The 18747-nt window shown below is 47.9% G+C and overlaps 1 protein-coding gene, 1 long non-coding RNA gene and 2 pseudogenes across 2 annotated transcripts; 3 read left to right on the top strand and 1 right to left on the bottom strand.

Annotated features, from left to right (window-relative positions):
- The first annotated feature begins 342 nt into the window (after positions 1 to 342).
- On the top strand, positions 343 to 1994 carry LOC117850144 (uncharacterized; annotated as a pseudogene).
- A 529-nt stretch (positions 1995 to 2523) lies between these two features.
- LOC117851070 (small nucleolar RNA Z247) lies at positions 2524 to 2653 on the top strand (annotated as a pseudogene).
- Positions 2654 to 6712: 4059 nt separating this feature from the next.
- LOC117849392 (uncharacterized) lies at positions 6713 to 9868 on the top strand. The gene is made up of 5 exons (XM_034730926.2): positions 6713 to 7853; positions 7969 to 8205; positions 9078 to 9173; positions 9269 to 9324; positions 9413 to 9868. The coding sequence occupies exons 1-5, from the start codon at positions 7077 to 7079 to the stop codon at positions 9720 to 9722; spliced, it is 1476 nt and encodes a 491-aa protein (XP_034586817.2). The 5' UTR covers positions 6713 to 7076; the 3' UTR covers positions 9723 to 9868.
- Positions 9827 to 11304, bottom strand: LOC117850526 (uncharacterized). Its single transcript, XR_011897927.1, has 3 exons — positions 10982 to 11304; positions 10733 to 10897; positions 9827 to 10254 (listed from the first exon to the last, which is right to left on the bottom strand). It is a non-coding gene; the product is annotated as an uncharacterized lncRNA (long non-coding RNA).
- Positions 11305 to 18747: the final 7443 nt, after the last annotated feature.

Below are 18747 nucleotides of genomic sequence, written 5' to 3'. Positions count from 1 at the left end.
TGCTCCTCAGTGTTCCATGATATCGCCTTCCCACCCGGTCACCGCCTGGTTCTCACACACCCAGATCTCACGAGCGACCTGGTTCATCAGCCTCAAGTCATGGCTAGTCTTGGTCATCAGTGTGGACGATGATAATTGATACACTCTTATCAGCTATTGATGATCTTGGCCCCAAATTAGTGCATCATAACGAATTTTTCAATCAGAGTACCTTTCACTCACAATCGCAAAGACTTTGACTGGGTCGTTAATCCTTTTCCCATTCTTCGCACGCCAAAAGCCCACTGGCCACATCTTATAAAAGTCCACATGTTGAGGAACCACACCATATCCGAGCCTGAAGCTCACACACACTAACACTAGCACAGACAGAAATGGTTCACTCCTATCTCCTCCTTCTAGTCTTCCTCTCTTTCATCTCCAGCTCGCCATCCATGGCGCAGATCAACTCCGGCGACTACGAGACACTCCTAACTGTCAAGAAAGCCTGGGGCAGCCCTTCTGCTCTCAGCTCATGGACTTCCAAGAACTCTTCCTACTGCAGCTGGGCAGGGGTAAGCTGCAACAATGGCCGAGTGACCAAGCTCTCCTTTCCAAATTCCAACATAACCAATCCGATCCCAGCTTTCATTTGTAGCCTCAAGAACCTGTCCTACCTAGACATTCCTACAACAACCTCACCGACCAGTTCCCGACGGTGCTCTATGGCTGCTCGGCTCTGAGCTACCTCGACCTGTCCAACAATCTCTTCTCCTGTGCCCTCCCGGCCGACATCGACAAATTGTCGTCGGAGAGGAGCACCTCAACCTGTCGACCAATGGCTTCACAGGAAGCGTGCCATCAGAAATTGTTGTCTTCCCCAAGCTCAAGTCCCTTGTTCTTGACACTAATAGCTTCAACGGGACATACCCGGCCTCGGCCATTGCAGAGCTCAACGAGCTCGGGACGCTAACTCTAGCATATAATCCCTTCGCGCAAGGCCTGATCCCTGATGAGTTCAGCAAACTTACCAATCTGAAGACGCTATGGCTGTCAGGGATGAACCTTACTGGTGGCATCCCCGACAAACTCTCGTCGCTCACTGAGCTGACCACGTTGGCTCTGTACAGCAACAAGCTTCACGGTGAAATCCCGGCGTGGGTTTGGAAGCTTCCGAAGCTTGAGATCCTGTACCTTTACTCGAACAGCTTCACCGGTGGGATTGGGCCCGAGGTCACGTGCTTCAACTTGCAGGAGCTCGACCTGTCGGCGAACTTGCTCACCGGAACGATACCGGAGGCGATCGGCAAGATGAAGAACTTGACACTACTCTTTTTATACCAAAACAACCTCACCGGGTCGATTCCTCCGAGCATCGGGCTGCTCCCCAACCTCTTTGAGATCCGGCTATTCAATAACATGCTCTCCGGACCCCTCCCGCCGGAGCTCGGGAAGCACTCGCCACTCGTCATCCTGGAAGTGCACAACAACCTGCTCTCCGGCAAGCTCCCAGACACCCTCTGCTACAACAAGAAGCTGTACTTCCTCGCGGTGTTCAACAATAGCTTCTCCGGCGTGTTGCTGGCGAACATTGGGGATTGCCACACACTGTACAACATCATGGCGTACGACAACAACTTTACCGGGGAGTTCCCAGAGAAGGTATGGTGGGCGATCCCTAAGCTGACCATTGTCATGATACAGAACAACGGCTTCACCGGCACTCTGCCCTGTGTGATATCCCCCAAAATGACACGGATTCAGATCCGGAACAATCTGTTCTCCGGTGCCCTGTGTTAGAGATATAATGTTTTGTAATCTGTTCTCGTAGACCACAAGATATGCTTTGGCCAGTGTTGTAGTCTATCTAGGAGATAGAGTTTGTTGTAACCAGAATTGAAGAGATTTTGTATAGTTTGCTTAGAGGTCAACGCATATCTCTAGGTGTCTATAATTGCACATCTTCAATCAACACGCAACTGTCGCATCCAAGGACCAGGGACGACATTCTCCCATGCTTAGCACCTATAAAACTTTACGTGGTAATCAGAGCTTAAGGTTGATTCCATGGCATCCAGTTCAAGCGCCTCCAACCCATTGCTAGGCGTCCAGATCACCGAGAAGCTCGCCAAGACCAAACAGGCGCTTTGGAAGGTGCAGGTGCTCACCGCTATATGCAGTATGCACATGGAGGGCCATGTCACCGGCAAGGTCATCGCTCCAGTTGTTGAGAAGAACAAGAAGAAGGCTGACAACACTGTCGTTGCTATGCCAAATCCGGCGTATGAGTGGTATGCCCGGGACCAACAGGTCCTAGGGATGATCTTCTCATCGTTGGGGAAGGACGTCCTCGCCCAGATTGTTGCTGCAAAGACAGCGATGTAGGCATGGGATGAGGTGGAGCCTATGTTCTCTGCCCAGACCCATGCCAGGACAATGAATGTGCGATTTGCACTTACAACTACCAAGAAAGGTAACTTGTTCATTGTTGATTATTTCGTCAAGATGAAAGGATATGCAGATGAGATGCTTGTTGCTGGGAAGCCTATGGATAATGAAGAACTTGCCTCCCACATCTACAACAGCCTTAACTCTGAGTACAACCCGGCAGTCACCGCAAGAGTTGAGGCAATCTCGATCCCTGAGCTCTACTCTCAACTGCTCAGCTTCGAGACCCGTCTTGATCTCCAAGATGCATCCGGCTCCTCTGCTCATGTCGCCAACAGAGGGGGTCGGAGCATACCCAACAACCGTGGCTCCTCTGCTCATGCCCCTGCTATAAACTAGGACGATACGGTGGTACATGCACACTTATATCGCTACTAGCTTCGCAATTGCACAGGGCACTCCTCTAGTTATGCACAGACACCGGCAGGTGGGACTGAGATACTCCTATAGAAGTCCTATAAAATCAGCTTATCCGCGTGGGTTCCTCTGTTTTTCCTGAGATACTCCTATAGAAATCCTGGTGAAATTTCAAACGGGGTCTAAAGTAATTTGACAATCTGGTACCAAGGCTTGCTCTAGGCTTTAGCTGAACTTGTCTGTTAATAAACAGTTTACAATCCTAGCCAAACAAGTTAAATGAGAATACGAATTGCAGTCATTTATGGTTCAGTTTTTCAGCCTTTTCCTACTGTCTAGAGAGCAGCGACTGATTTCAGTTTTGCACCACTGTAGAATCTCGCCTAGCAAAATTCTTCCACTGCCAGCTCAACCGTTCACTCATGACTACGGCTTGGCCATTTAACAGTTCACTCAAGATGTTTTCGATCCCGGTGGCCGGTGTGGCCGTTTTTGGGCTCCTATAACCTATAGCACACGTTTTTATACCAAACACGCGCCCGGAGGCAATTTTTACGTCTTCGGTCTCTCATAACCTATAGCACACGTTTTCATGGCCAAAAACATGTCCGGAGGCCATTTTCACGTCTTCGGTCCATCCCCCACATTTTCGACCCTGGTGGCCGGTGTCGCTGTTTTCGGGCTCCCGTGACCTATAGCGCATGTCTCTTGGTCGAAAACGCGTCCGGAGGTTATTTTCTCATCTTCGGTCCATCCCCCACGTCTTCGACCTCGGTGGCTGGTGTCGCCGTTTTCGAGCTCCCGTGACCTATAGCACACGTTTTTATGGCCGAAAACGTGTCTGGAGGTTATTTTATCATCTTCGGTCCATTCCCACATTTTCGACCCCGGTGGCCATTTCCGGGCTCCCGTGACCTATACCACATGTTTTTATGGCCGAAAACACGTTCGGAGGTTATTTTCACGTCTTCGATCCGCCCCCCACGTTTTCGACCCCGGCGGCCGTTGTGGCCATTTTCCGGCTCCCGTGACATATAGAACACGTTTTCATGGCCAAAAACACGTCCGGAGGCCATTTTCACGTCTTCGGTCCATCCCCCACATTTTCGACCCCGGTGGCTGGTGTCGCTGTTTTCAGGCTCCCGTGACCTATAGCACATGTTCTCTTTGGTCGAAAACGTGTCCGGAGGTTATTTTCTCATCTTCGATCCATCCCCACATCTTCGACACCGGTGGCAGGTGTCGCTATTTTCGGGCTCCCGTGACCTATAGCACACGTTTTTATGGCCGAAAACGTGTCTGGAGGTTATTTTATCATCTTCGGTCCATCCCCACGTTTTCGACCCGGTGGCCGGTGTGGCCGTTTCCGGGCTCCCGTGACCTGTAGCACATGTTTTTATGGCTGAAAACACGTCCGGAGGTTATTTTCACGTCTTCGGTCCAGCCCCCGCGTTTTCGACCCCGGCGGCCATTGTGGCTGTTTTCCGGCTCTCGTGACCTATAGCACACATTTTCATGACCAAAAATAGGTCTGGAGGCCATTTTCACGTCTTCGGTCCATCCCCCACATTTTCGACCCCGGTGGCCGGTGTCGATGTTTTCGGGCTCCCGTGACCTATAGCACACATTTTCATGGCCGAAAACACGTCCGAAGGTTATTTTCACGTCTTTGTCCATCAACCACGTTTTCGACCCCGGTGACCTATGTGGCTATTTCCAGGCTCCTGTGACCTATAGCACATGTTTTCATGGCGGAAACACGTCCGGAGGTTATTTTCACGTCTTCGATCCATCCCGCACGTTTTCGACCCCGGTGGCCAGTGTGGTCGTTTCCGGGCTCCCGTGACCTATAGCACACGTTTTTATAGCCGAAAACGTGTCCGGAGGTTATTTTCACGTCTTCGGTCCATCCCGCACGTTTTCGACCCCGGCAGCCGGTATGGCCGTTTCAGGCTCCCGTGACCTATAGCACACGTTTTCATGGCCCAAAACGTGTCCGAAGGCCATTTTCACGTCGACGGTCCATTCCCCACGTTTTCGACCCTGGTGACCGGTGTCGCTGTTTTCGGGCTCCTGTGACCTATAGCACATGTTCTCTTGGCCGAAAACACGTCCGAAGGTTATTTTCTCGTTTTCGGTCCATCCCCCATGTTTTCGACCCCGGTGGCCGGTGTCGCTGCTTTCGTGTTCCCGTGACCTATAGCACACGTTTTCATTGCCGAACACGCGTTCGGAGGTAATTTTCACATCTTCGGTCCATCCCCGACGTTTTCGACCTCGGTGGCCGGTGTGGCCCTTTTCGGGCTCCCGTGACCTGTAGCACACGTTTTTATGGCCGAACACGCATCCGGAGGCAATTTTCATGTCTTCGGTCTGTCCATGACATTTTTTACCCCGGTAGCCTGTATGGCCGTTTTCGAGCTCTCGTGACCTATAGTATAGCACATATTTTCATGACTGAAAACGCGTCCGGATGTTATTTTCACGTCTTCGGTCCACCCCCCTCGTCTTCTACCCCGATGGCCGGTGTGGCCATTTTCGGGCTCCCGTGACCTATAGCACATGTTTTTATGGCCGAAAACGCGTCAGGAGGTTATTTTCACATCTTCGGCCCACCCCACCCCCCCCCCCCCCCCCATGTTATAGGCCCCAGCGGCCGGTGTGGCCATTTTCGAGCTCTCGTGACCTATAGTATAGCACATATTTTCATGACTGAAAACGCGTCCGGATGTTATTTTCACGTCTTCGGTCCACCCCCCTCGTCTTCTACCCCGATGGCCGGTGTGGCCATTTTCGGGCTCCCGTGACCTATAGCACATGTTTTTATGGCCGAAAACGCGTCAGGAGGTTATTTTCACATCTTCGGCCCACCCCACCCCCCCCATGTTATAGGCCCCAGCGGCCGGTGTGGCCATTTTCGGGCTCCCGTGACCTATGGCACACGTTTTCATAGCCGAAAACGCGTCTGGAGGCCATTTTCATATTTTCAGTCCATCCTCCACGTTTTCGACCCCGGTGGATGGTGTCGTTATTTTCGGACTCCCGTGACCTATAGCACACGTTTTCTTGACCGAAAACGCGTTCGAAGGTTATTTTCTCGTCTTCGGTTACATCCCCACATTATTTTCTCCCGTGACCTATAGCTACTTCTACCTAGACATTACTACTCTTCTACCTCCCCTTTTGAGATAAGCCAGCGTTTGTTGTTGAGATGTGAGGGGGGCGGAGCTCTCACATCATCTAGTGTGTTTGGATACTGGATTATTAGGTGAAGGATCTGGTGATTTGTGATGACTTCACACCTCGAAGAGTAGTAATGTCTAGGTAGAAGCCAGCTGCCTTTGAGCTGCAGCCTGCAGCTAGTAGGTTGGCATCGATCCTGGCTCGGGAAACAAACAAAGTTGTTATATATCCACCTGACCTGGTTCCCGACTTCCCGTACGTACGTGTAGCTGCTGATATGATGCTCTCCCTGGCGATCTCTCGACGACCTCGTCACCAGGCTCTCTCTGCTCACGTGCATGCGCCCCCGATATATATGATGTGCGTGCCGCCGGCCGGGGCCGTGTGTCCGAACCGGATCAGCCGATCGTCCGATCCCAGCAGGCATCGCGCGCGTCGATCGTGCCGTGTACGCGCGTCACGCCGCAAAGTCCGGGAGCGCCAGCGGTGGCCCGCACCGGACCCACCCGTCATCGCACCATGAGTTCCGCGCTGATCGTGTAGGCGCTGCCCCGCGCGCGCGGCCGGAGGCCAGTCCGCCGCGCCGACCTTCTCTTGCGCCACCGATGGATAGATGCCTCGTGGCCGGGCTCAGCTAGCGCCGTCGGCATCCCAACTGGGGGTGGCGCGACCACGTCCCTATAGATCTCCAAATGGGCCAGGTCCACTGGGCAGCCCAAGATCCAGCACTAAAAAGCACGGCACGAGCATGGGTCCGGCACGAGGTGAATAGTGCCTAGGCCGGTCCGGCACGAGGTGAATAGTGCCTAGGCCGGTCCGGCACGATGATAGTGTCGGGCCTGGGCCGCATCCTCGACATGTTGGGCCAGCACGAGCTCGTCACGATTTTTGGCGAACCCGATAAGGCAAGTATATATATGGAAAAACCTTAATTCATTGCCCTCCTCCCCTCCCCCAACACCCAGGCGAGCAGTCGGCGGCCTCCCACCCTCTCTCGGTCTCTACCGTGACCCTTCCACCACCACCCCTCATTCCCGTGAGCCGCGCCCGCAGCCGGAGGCACTGCGGGGGGCTGCCTGGAGCCCAGAGCCGCCGGCCGTCGCCGGGGAATGCCTGGAGCCGCTCGCAACCGCCAGGGCCCGCCACGCTCGCCGTCGGGGGCACCGCGGGGTGCTGCCTGGAGCGGCCGGAGGCCGCCGCAGAGGCCGCCTGGAGCCGCTCGCCCTAGCCGCCTCCTCCTCCTCCGATCCACCAGCAGCGTCGACGCCATGGACGCATCTACCGCCTCCGCCATGCGCCTCCTCCTCCTGGAGCCCGCCATGGGGTTCGGCTCAGCGCGCCTCGTCATGGCGCCCGCGACCGCCGCCGGGGCTCGCCTCCCCGCGGGAGTCCGCGCCCTCGAGGTCGTCGCCGTGCCCGCGCCGTTCGCCGGCTTCGCCTCTCCGCGCTCCACCTCATCCGCTTCGCGTCGCGGGTCTCTCATCGTTGGTGCGCTGCCCAGAGCGTTCGCCGACGCGCGCATCGGCTTCGCATCTCCGGGCTGTTCCTCTTCCTCCAGGCGCCGCGCGTCGTCCTTCGTTGTGGGCGCGCTGCCCACGGGCGGCCGCGCCACCAACTTCTTCGGAGAGGCCGTGGGCGGAGCGGGGAACGCGCTCGATTGCGCCATCGCGGCCGCAGTCGCCGGAGCGGGGTGGTCGTTGTCAAAGGGCCGCTGCGGCGTGGTGGCGAGAGGAGGAGCTCTCACCAACATGTCCCCGTCCGACGACAACAGGCGCGCTGCTGAGCAGCTGGTGCTCTCGTACGATAACATGCGGTCGGCGAAGCACATCGCCGCGTGGGTTGAGCTCGCCCGCCTCAAGACCACCTTTGAGGTCTCCTTTGATGCCGTAAGCACCTCGCGTCCTCGCCTTCTTTCCCATCTACTCCTTTCTTCGCTGAGTTTTTTTTGATTCTAACGCCAGATCGTTTCCGCAACCGCATCACGCGTGTTCTGTGCTGCAGGGTGTTCTTGAGTCGGGCCGCGATCTGAGGAAGTCGCTGGAGGAGATAGGCGAGCTCGATCCCAGTGCCAGGATCTACCCGTGGACTACGGAAGCATGCCTCGGCAGACTCCGCGCAGTGATCGGGAGAGAGAAGCTGGACATGCTGATGTTGGCTACTACACCTAAAGACGACGAGCAATTCTTGTGGAGTGCAGAGAAAGCGGAGGCTCTGATTCAGGCCATCGAAAAGTTAATGGTAACCATACATCGCCTCGGTGTTCTCTCTTCTCCAATCTTCTTGGCTCTTATTTCTGTTTGGTCTGCGTTAACAGTATCATCAGTAGGTCTGCTGTCTGCAACTCTGCATACATCGGGCAGTAAGGTCCAGTAGTAGCAGTAGCATTTCCCTAGACCACCGTTGCTAACTGAGCAGGGGATCTCGTGGGTTAGAATTGGTGTTTTTTGGTTGCCATCCATTGTTTGAATCAGATGCATAGGGATCTTTTGATTTTTTGGAATGCCTAAACCAAATCAGTAAATATCTGCTACCTTATGATACTCTACAAGCGTTGTTGAATGCTGATTGCTGAACCAGCAGAGTAAGATTTTTGATGTTGCGATTTGTGTGCTGTATTTAACATTCCTCTAGTGCATCCTTTTTCATGGACAGTATGAAGTGCAAATAGCTCCCCCATTTTCAGTTGTGTCAGAACTAGCATCACGACTGCTGATCAATTATAGTTTCTGTTTGGTCGGCTTGCAATAGCAGACCATGAAAAAAAGATGATCTCAGTAATTTGAATGGCTTGTTTGAATCAGATGATTACGGATCCTTTAATTATTTGGAATGCCCAAACCGAATCAGCAAGGATTTGATGCATCTGATTCGAACAAGCCATTCAAATTACTGATATCATCTTTTTTTCATGCTCTGCTAGTTTCTTCCGATACGATATGCCTCCTACAATGGTATGCGCTGGTTGAATTTCTTTGTTGTTGTTCTTCTACTTGTGGAAGCGCCTACTTAATCATGAACTTATTTGCACAATGTGGGAGTTACCGGGTGAAAATCTTGCTGTTTCGTTTCTTCTTGTCATAACAACTATACTCACACATTTTATTTCATAGGCAACACTACACTCAGTTGTAATTCTCAATGAAGGTTGGATGAGGCCATCTCCCCGCTCTTTACTATATGAATCTTGTCCTCTGCTCCTCAAGAGGGTATGTGTGTGCGTATTCATTATAGAGAACATAAGTCAACAATCTAGTGAGAGTATATAGCTGACATATGTTGATACTTTCTTGCTTGCTGGCAGCTATTGCAGTGCCTGCAAGAGTTCAGTGCAATTGTGGAATCCACTAAATTTAGAAGGTATTTATCTACGCATAATCAAATTAGTTACAGTCATCGAGTCGTTCCAAAGCCTAACTACTATTTAATCCTTCTTCTTGTACTGCAGGACTCAAAACAGTATCCGTTACAGAATGCTTGAAGAGCATGCTCTTGCACTGGAGCATGTGTATGCTGTAGCTCTGGACATATTCCAGGAGGTGTCACCCCCCACTGGGCCTCAAGAGGAATCACAGGACGTCGGGAAGGGCTTGAGAGACAGGAGAATCGCCCTGTTCGAGCAAGACGTGGGATTAACTGACTGCATGTCCGCCATCGGCGAGAGGGACTCAAAATTGGTGATCCAGTGCCTTGAGCACACCATCTGGGAGGTCAGGGACAGGGTTTTAGGGCCTGATTCGCAGCTCTTGGAAGGTTAGGGAGTGGGTCCTAAGATCTATCAGACTACTTTGGGGACTTAGGGAGGGTGCCAGGGTGAGAAAAACAGTCGCATTTGTTGACGTCTCATGTACTACTTTGCTACTCTACTACATTACATTTTCAGCATTTAGATTGCTTTGACAAACATGGTATTTTGGTGGTCATGAAAAATGAAACTGCTGTAATTACCCACGAGAGAGTGCACCGCAATGTTTGCACAAGTTGCAGTAACAGTGGCAGTAAGAATTACTAGGTACTTATTACTTATAAATCAGGTCATCCATCTAGAATACAGCGAGAATATCTCTTCCTCCCTCTCATAGCAGTTCGGCACCTTGACAATACAATTAAACTTGAATCCACGCACTACTACTCTGACCCAAGTTTGCAGAACTTCAATGGTTTTTCCCTCATTTGATGTTCCCCCAGCCAATCGATCAATCTCTTCACTGTGTCATCACTGCGAGATCTGAACTCTTTAATCACCATGGCATAATCTTCCTTCTTTTCACTTTGATCCGGGTCTCTACCCTGCTTTGATAGAAAAAAGAAGTCATTAAAAGCTCCCATACTAAAGTGACTCATATTTTAATAAATGGTTGCAATAATCTGTATCTGTTCATTTATGCCTTGTTATTTAATATTGTAAGTGGTCACTCTAAATTCAATTTTCCTAATATTAAAAATAACTATAAATTCACAAATGTCTCCCCCAAATAAATTTTAAATACAAATTCTACCAAAATTTATAAAATAATACATCAGAAAAATTAATAATGCAACAGGTTCTGTTAAAAAAATAATGATGCTGCATGTAAAAACATATCTGTTTGCACATAGCTCAAATGCCCGATCAATTTTTAAAAATAATACAGAAAAAATTAATACTTTCCAAGAAAGTATCAATATACTCCAGAAATTGATATTAGTGTGACAATGTCAAGGCATGCAATGAACAGAAGGCAATACACCTAAATTATGAATCCTGCATGCGAAATTAAAAGTTTACCTTGACAGTATGGAAATCTGAAAACCTTGAAATCCTGACACAACAATTCGATGGCGAATTTTGAACCTTTTCATGGTTGAAAGATGCATTTTTTGCAAAATCTGTAGTTACTTTCAGTATTTGTTGAACAATTACATAGACAGCCACAAATCGTTGGAAAGGATCCTGCTCCAATAATAACAATCTCCATTAGGCGTAGACAGTAGAAGCTGACAATTTTTAAGGGACGTGATGCTTATGCTACTGTACCTGAATGTGAAAGGAAGTCAGGGAATTTTCTTTGGTGGCAGTATACTTATCAAGATCTGAAACATGCTTTCCCAGAAGTGAGACACTTTCCTTGACCCTATCATTTGATGTTAAGAATCGGAAACTACTCCAATAACTGATTCCTCTTTCGAGAGTAGCAAGATTGATGGCAATGTCACCAATAATGATATTCGCAAAATTTACAATAGCATTTTGTAGCAGATCTGAGCCCTCGTCAGACAACCTGCTGTAGTTCCAGATCAAATCAAATAATGTTAAACTAGACAAACACAGTAGCTCTCAGTTAAATTTATAAAACAGTTTCCAAGCTAACAAAGTACTTAGATGAAACATAAAGAATTGGTATAAACAAACAGTATCGTGGTTAGCTTAAAAAATTCTAGAAATAACGGATCAGTATCATGGAATGCACAATGACCAGTCCAAATTATACACTAAAACTTTGCCTAAAAAAATTACGCACTAAAACTGAGGTGAATAATGCAGAGCAGTACTAACATAATTACTTCTTTAATAAAGCATAAACTAGATGATATATACAGTGCATCCATAAAAAACAGAGTGTTTGAACTATTTTTTATAAGTGTGTATCAGCAGTCTGAATGTTCACGAATCCGAGAAAAGTAAAGTTCATTGGGTAGGGGATAAATTTCTGCAAGTAATTCATGGGTGGAAATCCACAAACTACTAGAAAGAATTCAAACAGAGATATGTTCAAATGTTGGTCAAAGTCCAGTTAAAACATGAGATACTCAGAACTTCGTTCAGAGTGCTCATTTGTTTCCTTGATGCACAACTGTATTCTCAACATATAATCTGCCGTACATATGCTTCTACAAGTCAAACTTGCATTTCGAGATTGAACTAAGTCTTATCCTGTGCTTTTGTGGTAAACATCAAACGAGCATGCTAATATGATGAAGGGCTAAAAGTCCGAATTAACATTCCAAGACAAACAAGAGATTTATAAAAATAACATAACCAAGATGACCTTGGAGGTGCAGTTTTCTTAGAGAAGTAACAAATAAAAATGTATGACCTACATTATAATTCAGAAGTAGACATACATTATAGAAGGTGAATGTCTGACCAATATATAACCATGTGTAAGCAGTCCAGCATGACAACTGTCTATGAATCATCAAGCGGCAAAATTTCCTCAAAATTAAATAAGAATCATGGGTGGACATCCACAAACATAAAGGGATCATAGATCATCCAAATGCTAACACTCACGTATCCTAATCTGCTAGCATATGTTTCTACATGTAAAACTTATACATTTTGAGGCCGAACTAATATTAATCATGTACTCTCGTGACAAACATGAACACTACGAAAATAAATAAGCATGCATAGAAGATGGATGGAGTAGGCTAAAAGCCCAACTGTGCATTCCAAACAATGTAATGAAGATGATCTAAAAAGTGCAATTTCCTTAGAAAAAGAGCAAATATGTGTAACATACATACACTGTACTAAACACATGAGATTAAACTATCAAAACTCAACTGTCATAGGGGAAAAAAAGTTCCAAGAAGGAAGAATTCGGAAGCAAATCAAACCTGTCTAGACATCCATCAATGCTGGACAAAGGGAAGGTAATGAGTAGTGTAGAACCAATCATATTTTTGCAGCTACGAAGTCGAGAAACATCACTTTCCAGCTGTTTAACATCAAATTATCACATCAGGATTTTCCTTGTGCATGGAAGACAACAAGATGGAATAAAGATTTATTGTTGACATAAACAATACATAAATCACAAGTATGGTAAACTTTTGAGTTGAATATATATTGTGGGAAAATGAGCCCATATACCTTAAATATGGTGTGAGTTTATTAGGCTCACATGTGTTTATGCCTTTACAGTTTATGAAACCTGAAAGGATGCCCACTACTGGAAAAGTACCTATTAGTACCAAAATGTATCTGGTGCATCAGGGCAGAGCAGGCACATTTTGGTATAAGTGGTTGCAGGTAAATGAAGTAAATGGATGCACAAAGTAAATGAACTATGGTTTAAGTGGTTACAGGTAATTTAGACTACTATTTGAGTTTGCATAAATTTAAACATATGTCAATATCATCAGGGCAGTATAGAAATATGATGCGAGCCTTCCATTCACTCCGACTAGTAAAACAACATTCAAAGTTTCTTTATACACGAGAATTACCAGCTCAACTTGAGACAATATAAATTCTCCAAGTAGAATCCAATCAGTACGGCGACAAATGAGAGGCACAACAAATTCCCAATTTCTTAGTGCTAGCAAAACCAGCTCAACCTATAATATTCACAGTGAACCAAAGTTGGATGTCATCATGCATAAAATTAGCACTAAACAGAAATTTCATATTCAGTTTCAGAACTTCAGAAGAAACTTAAATAAAAATTATTGTTCATGAGTTGTGGTATCAAATACAGTAGCATCCTTCAGTTTGTGACGACCCAATAATTCATCATAATGTCAACAATGGGACAATTTCTATTTTTGACGCCATATATTATTCTTATAGAACCATTACTGTCTAATGCATGTATATTTAACTTCTGTCTTCCATGCAGATTCAGGACATGGATATAATTGCACTTGTTTGTTTGTAACATGGCAAAAGGTTGCATTTGAGGACACTTGATAAGCCACCCAACTAGTCTATCCCTCTATAACTGCACAACATTTAATTCATAAAATTTGCATCCTATTAGACAAGGACTAACAACTAAGTAATTTCCACATTAAGCGTCAAAAAGAAGTTAAGAAGATTACTTAATTATTCATGCAGAGTGAGGAAATTATCTCATACAATCTGATGTCATAGTATTGCAATATTCTTCTTAGATAGTGTGAATAGTGATGAAGTTAGATAAACCAAATTCTAAAAGCTAGCAATCCAAATTGCTTTTAGGCCAAAAAACAAGGTGCTATTTCATATCACAGTACAGTAGGGCATGAAAAGTATATAGTTCAGCTATCCCTAGATGTAACAAGAAACTAATGGTAACGGTAATGGAATTATACGCAATGCAGGAAGCAGAAGTTCATAGAAACAAAGAAACAAGTTTACAAGAATAGCTGCATAGGTTAACCTGAAGCTGTTCTATTTGAGTAAGAATTGTATCTGTAGAGTTGTGGAACCATAATCGGAGGATTGTTAGCTTTTGAACATATTGACTTATTGTTACATCGAGCTTTCTTGCCGGTTCTCCAACTCTTTCAATGAGTGCTTCAACAATATTACTTCGTACATCTTTATTTTCTCTCCACTCAAACCTTCCTTTTGCAATATCATCTTCTATTCTTTCAAGACCGTTTAGAATGTCATCTCGGTTATTACAAGATATGAAACCCTGTAAAAATGTAGAATCATAGAAACAGTATGAGATTCTCAGGTAGTAGGGTCAGCACCAGCGCATGAAAGAAATTGGTTAAGTTGGCTTTTCTGGACCCCAAAAGACATGATTAATGCCTCAGTTTTAACAAATTGACAGGAAGTACTACAAGATGAAATTTCAGTACCAATAGAACACAAGATTTCAGAATATATATATATATAAGGCATGATTTTGGTATTGTACAGGATGTAAGTCTACTTTGTCAATTAGGACAACAAACTAATTAGCTTGTCCTGAACATTATTTATTTCTATAAAACGGAGGGACTACTATTAATGGAAGTAAACCTAATGAAACATTGAGCCATCACGGACAAAAGAAACTAAATCGAAACTAAATCACTCTTTCCTTGTACAAGCAATATGCACATAATATAGGGAAAAAAACGTAACTTTACAAGGTATCAACAAAAAGTATCAAGAGAATACCAGCTCCACGATCATATTGGTGTTTTCTTTGCAGGCAATTATAATAAACTTGTAGTATTCCTTCTCTGATGAAACAAACTGTATGATTCCATCCACAAAGTTTCTAGCACACTTCTGTAGAGCCTTTTCATACCGCTCGTCCTCTTCACGCATTAGTTTCTGCTGCAGTGACTAAAACATATCGTGCAGTTAAATTCGTGACACTACAAAAGGCATCTAAGCAGTTGAATTTGTGCCTTATTAGGCTAATGTTATCAGATTAACATACAAAAACTAAAACTCTCCTTGTTTCTACAGTATGGTTTGTTGCCTATTGTGCACAAATACGAATGCTTATAATTTACATTTTTTTCAAACATGTAAAGTTGACAATACATTGGTGCATATGAAAAATTCAAGTATTCTAGTAAAATTCAGCGTTAACCATTCATAGTTGTAGCACAATGCACGAAACAAAGGGCTACCATGATGGAAACAGCTAGCATACTTAATTGCCCAATTTAGTACAAAGATGAAGAGAGAGAGAGAGAGAGATCAAAATGGTACCGATGGATGGCGTAGCCTCAATTTGTTGAGGACATCGATGTAAGAAGTTGGTGTCCGAGGATCAACAAAATCTGCATCACTGAACAACTGTTTGCAACTTCGCGGCACCTGGTCCGGCTCCTATACTCGTACATGAAAAACAGTCTTATGTAAATATCTTATTGTCAGAATCTATGACAATAAAAAATTTAAAAAGTACATGGTAGTATATATAGCCTTTATCATAAATCACAATTAGAGGACTCAAAGGCCCCTATTCAACTGCTGGAACAATTGTAGATCAAGTCCTCCATCGTTTATCAACAATGATCTACTCTGACAATATGGGCAACAGAATATATGCAAATGATTTATGAAAGCAATCTTGTCAGTAATGCAGATACTCTAATCAACCATCATTTGTTAAAAAGCAATCTTGTCAGTCCTGCTATGTACATGTACCTGGGCTTTCAACCTCCTGCGCCGTCTGTCGTCGCCGCCTGCGCTCCAGGCTAGAGACGGGAAGACGCCGCCGCGCTGCTGCAGAGGATGGTTGCGCGGGAAGCGGACGAAGCTCCGCGGCTTCCTCGCGGAGAGGAAGGTCGTCGGGCAGCCAGCAGGCCCTTGCAGGGAAACATTCACCGGCGCCGCCGCCATCGTGTATCCGATCGATCCCCTCCCCGCCGGCGGAAGGGGAATAGCTCTGCTGAGTTACCAAATTAAAGGATGAAAAAAACGTTTTTAAAACGAGGGAGACGAGCAAATCGTTGACACCGGATCGCTGGATGCGACGTATTATCCACCCACACGGAGGCGGAGGAAGCAGCGCGCGCCTCACCTCCTAGCTAGCGCAGCTAGCGTGATTGATCAGACGCGACGAAGCGAGGAGAACCCCGGCGTGCGTGGGAGGAGGCAGGCGGCGCGGTGGGTGGAGGAGAAGCGGCGGAACCCGAGAACCTTTCCGTCCCTGTCTAAGTGAAAGTAGTTTTGGAGGTGCATAGCACGTACGTACGTGTGTGTGTGTATATATAGGCGAGGGTCCTAGCCTCGACCAATCTACAACCCTGGTGGCAGCCCCCTTGGAGTCCTAGCACCCCGCGCTTGGAGTCCTGGTGCGCCAGGTATCAGCCAGGGAGCCAGCCGTATGGGCCTAGCTGGGCTGCCGCCCAAGTACACATACACATTCTAACACACTCCCGCAGTCTAATCGTTGGGACCACGAACGTTTAGACTGGACCGAAACTCTGTGAATACAGAAGATGCATGGCAACCCCTTGGTGAAGACATCGGCGGACTACGTGGGAATGTGAAGGACCCGAACATCCCCAACAGCCACGCGCTCCCGAACGAAGTGAAGATCGATCTCAATGTGCTTAGTGCGCTGATGCTGAACCGGGTTGGAGGACATGTACACCGCGCTGACGTTGTCACAGTAGACCAGGGACGTGTGCTGAAGTGGTGTATGGAGCTCCTGAAGCAATTGGCGCAACCAGGTGGCCTCGGCTACTGCATTGGCCACGACGCGATACTCGGCTTCGGCTCTGGACCTGGAGACGGTTGGCTGTCGCTTGGAAGACCAAGAAATCAGATTGTCGCCAAGAAAGACCGCATATCTGGAAGTCGACTTCCGTGTGTCAGGACAGCCTGCCCAATCCGCATCAGAGTAAACCACCAGGGAATCCTGAGCTGAGCAGGGTCGCAGATGAAGGCCAAGGTGCAAAGTCCCACGAATGTACCGCAAGAATGCACTTCAGGGCAGCAAGGTGAGGCTCCCGTGGATCATGCATGTGGAGGCAAACCTGCTGAACGGCATAAGCAATATCTGGCCTTGTGAAGGTGACGTACTACAAGGCGCCGGTGAGATTGCAAAACTCCGAAGCATTGGTGACAGGAGCACCAGAAGTTGCCGACACCTTGGGATTGGTGTCGATGGGTGTGGAGCACGGCTTGCAATCGGCCATGCCTGCCCGCTCCAAGATGTCCAGCATGTACTGCCGCTATGTCAATAGAAATCCTCCACTGGCTACTAGCTGCACATGCATTCCCAAGAAGTGATGCAAAGATCCGAGGTCCTTCATGGAGAATTCTCGCTGTAGGGCCTGTATAATCTGCCACAACAATGTAGTCGACGAGGCCATGAGAAAAATGTCATCCACATAAAGCAGAAGATATGCAATCTTAGCACCACGATGATAGACAAACAGCGAAGTGTCTGACTTGGCCTCCACAAAACCAATAGACTGAATATAAGCCGCGAACCGACTGTACCAGAAGCGAGGAGCTTGCTTTAGGCCGTAAAGGGACTTGTTGAGGCGGTAGACGAAGTCAGGGCGAGCTGGATCCTCAAAACCAGCAGGCTGAGCACAGTAGATTGTCTCAGACAGGGTGCCATGGAGGAATGCATTCTAGACATCTAGCTGGTGCACAGGCTAGTGTCAAGAGAGAGCCAATGAGAGAACTGGCCGCATAGTAGCAGGCTTGACGACTGAAGGTCTCGTCGAAATCAACTCTAGGGCGCTAAGTGAAACTGTGAAGAACCCATCTGACCTAGTACCGCTCAAGAGACCCGTCTGAATGGAATTTGTGCTTGAATATCCATTTACCGGTGACGACATTGGCACAAGCGGGAGGCACAAGATCCCATGTGTTGTTCTGAAGAAGTGCGGCGTGCTTCTCTTCCATAGCTGCCCGCCAGTTTGGATCGACGAGGGCGCTGCGGAATGTCTTCGGAACTGGCGACAGCGGCGCGGTGTAGAACAGGGCAGGCTGTCGGAAGCCGAGCTTAGCACGGGTCGTCATGCCGTGCTGGTTGACGACGGGCTGGACTGGGATGGCTCCTTTGGGAAGAGGCTGTGCCGGAGGTGATGGCCCGACGTCACAGGCCGGCGACAGTGACAGCAGATGAGGGGCGACAGAGCAGCGAGTGTACACGAAGCACAAGGGCATCAAATTGAAGCCAGGCGGGCTCCGCGGCGCTGGGAGGAAGGCTGGAGGCCGTGCTCTAGGGGATCCGCCCAACTGTGTGGCGGAGGCGCCGATTGGTGTGCCTGCGGCACGGGAAGTAGGAGCACCCGATGGAGCACCAAGGGCTGCTGCAGAGGTGCCAAGCCCCCTAGCAGCGCCTGGGTGAGCGCCAGCAGCAGCGCCCCTGGTGGCGCCCAGCAGCAGCAGCCACGGGCCGCCGCCAGGTGGTGTCGAGGAGGTGCTGGGCGACGATGGCGCAGCGGCTGGAGCCGGCGGTACGGCGTCAGGGAGTGCAAGGAGGGGCACCGGAGCAGCGCCGATAACGTCGGGAGGACCTGCAGGCAAAGGAAGTTGTGCCGTTCGCATAGGAAACGACATGATGTCAGTGTCATCATCCAAGAACTCATAGGCCGCTGGTGGGGATGGTGGGA

The sequence above is a fragment of the Setaria viridis genome, chromosome 3 (genome assembly GCF_005286985.2).
Source record: "Setaria viridis chromosome 3, Setaria_viridis_v4.0, whole genome shotgun sequence".
Classification (NCBI taxonomy): Eukaryota; Viridiplantae; Streptophyta; class Magnoliopsida; order Poales; family Poaceae; genus Setaria; species Setaria viridis.
This window is presented reverse-complemented; position numbering and strand designations above follow the sequence as displayed.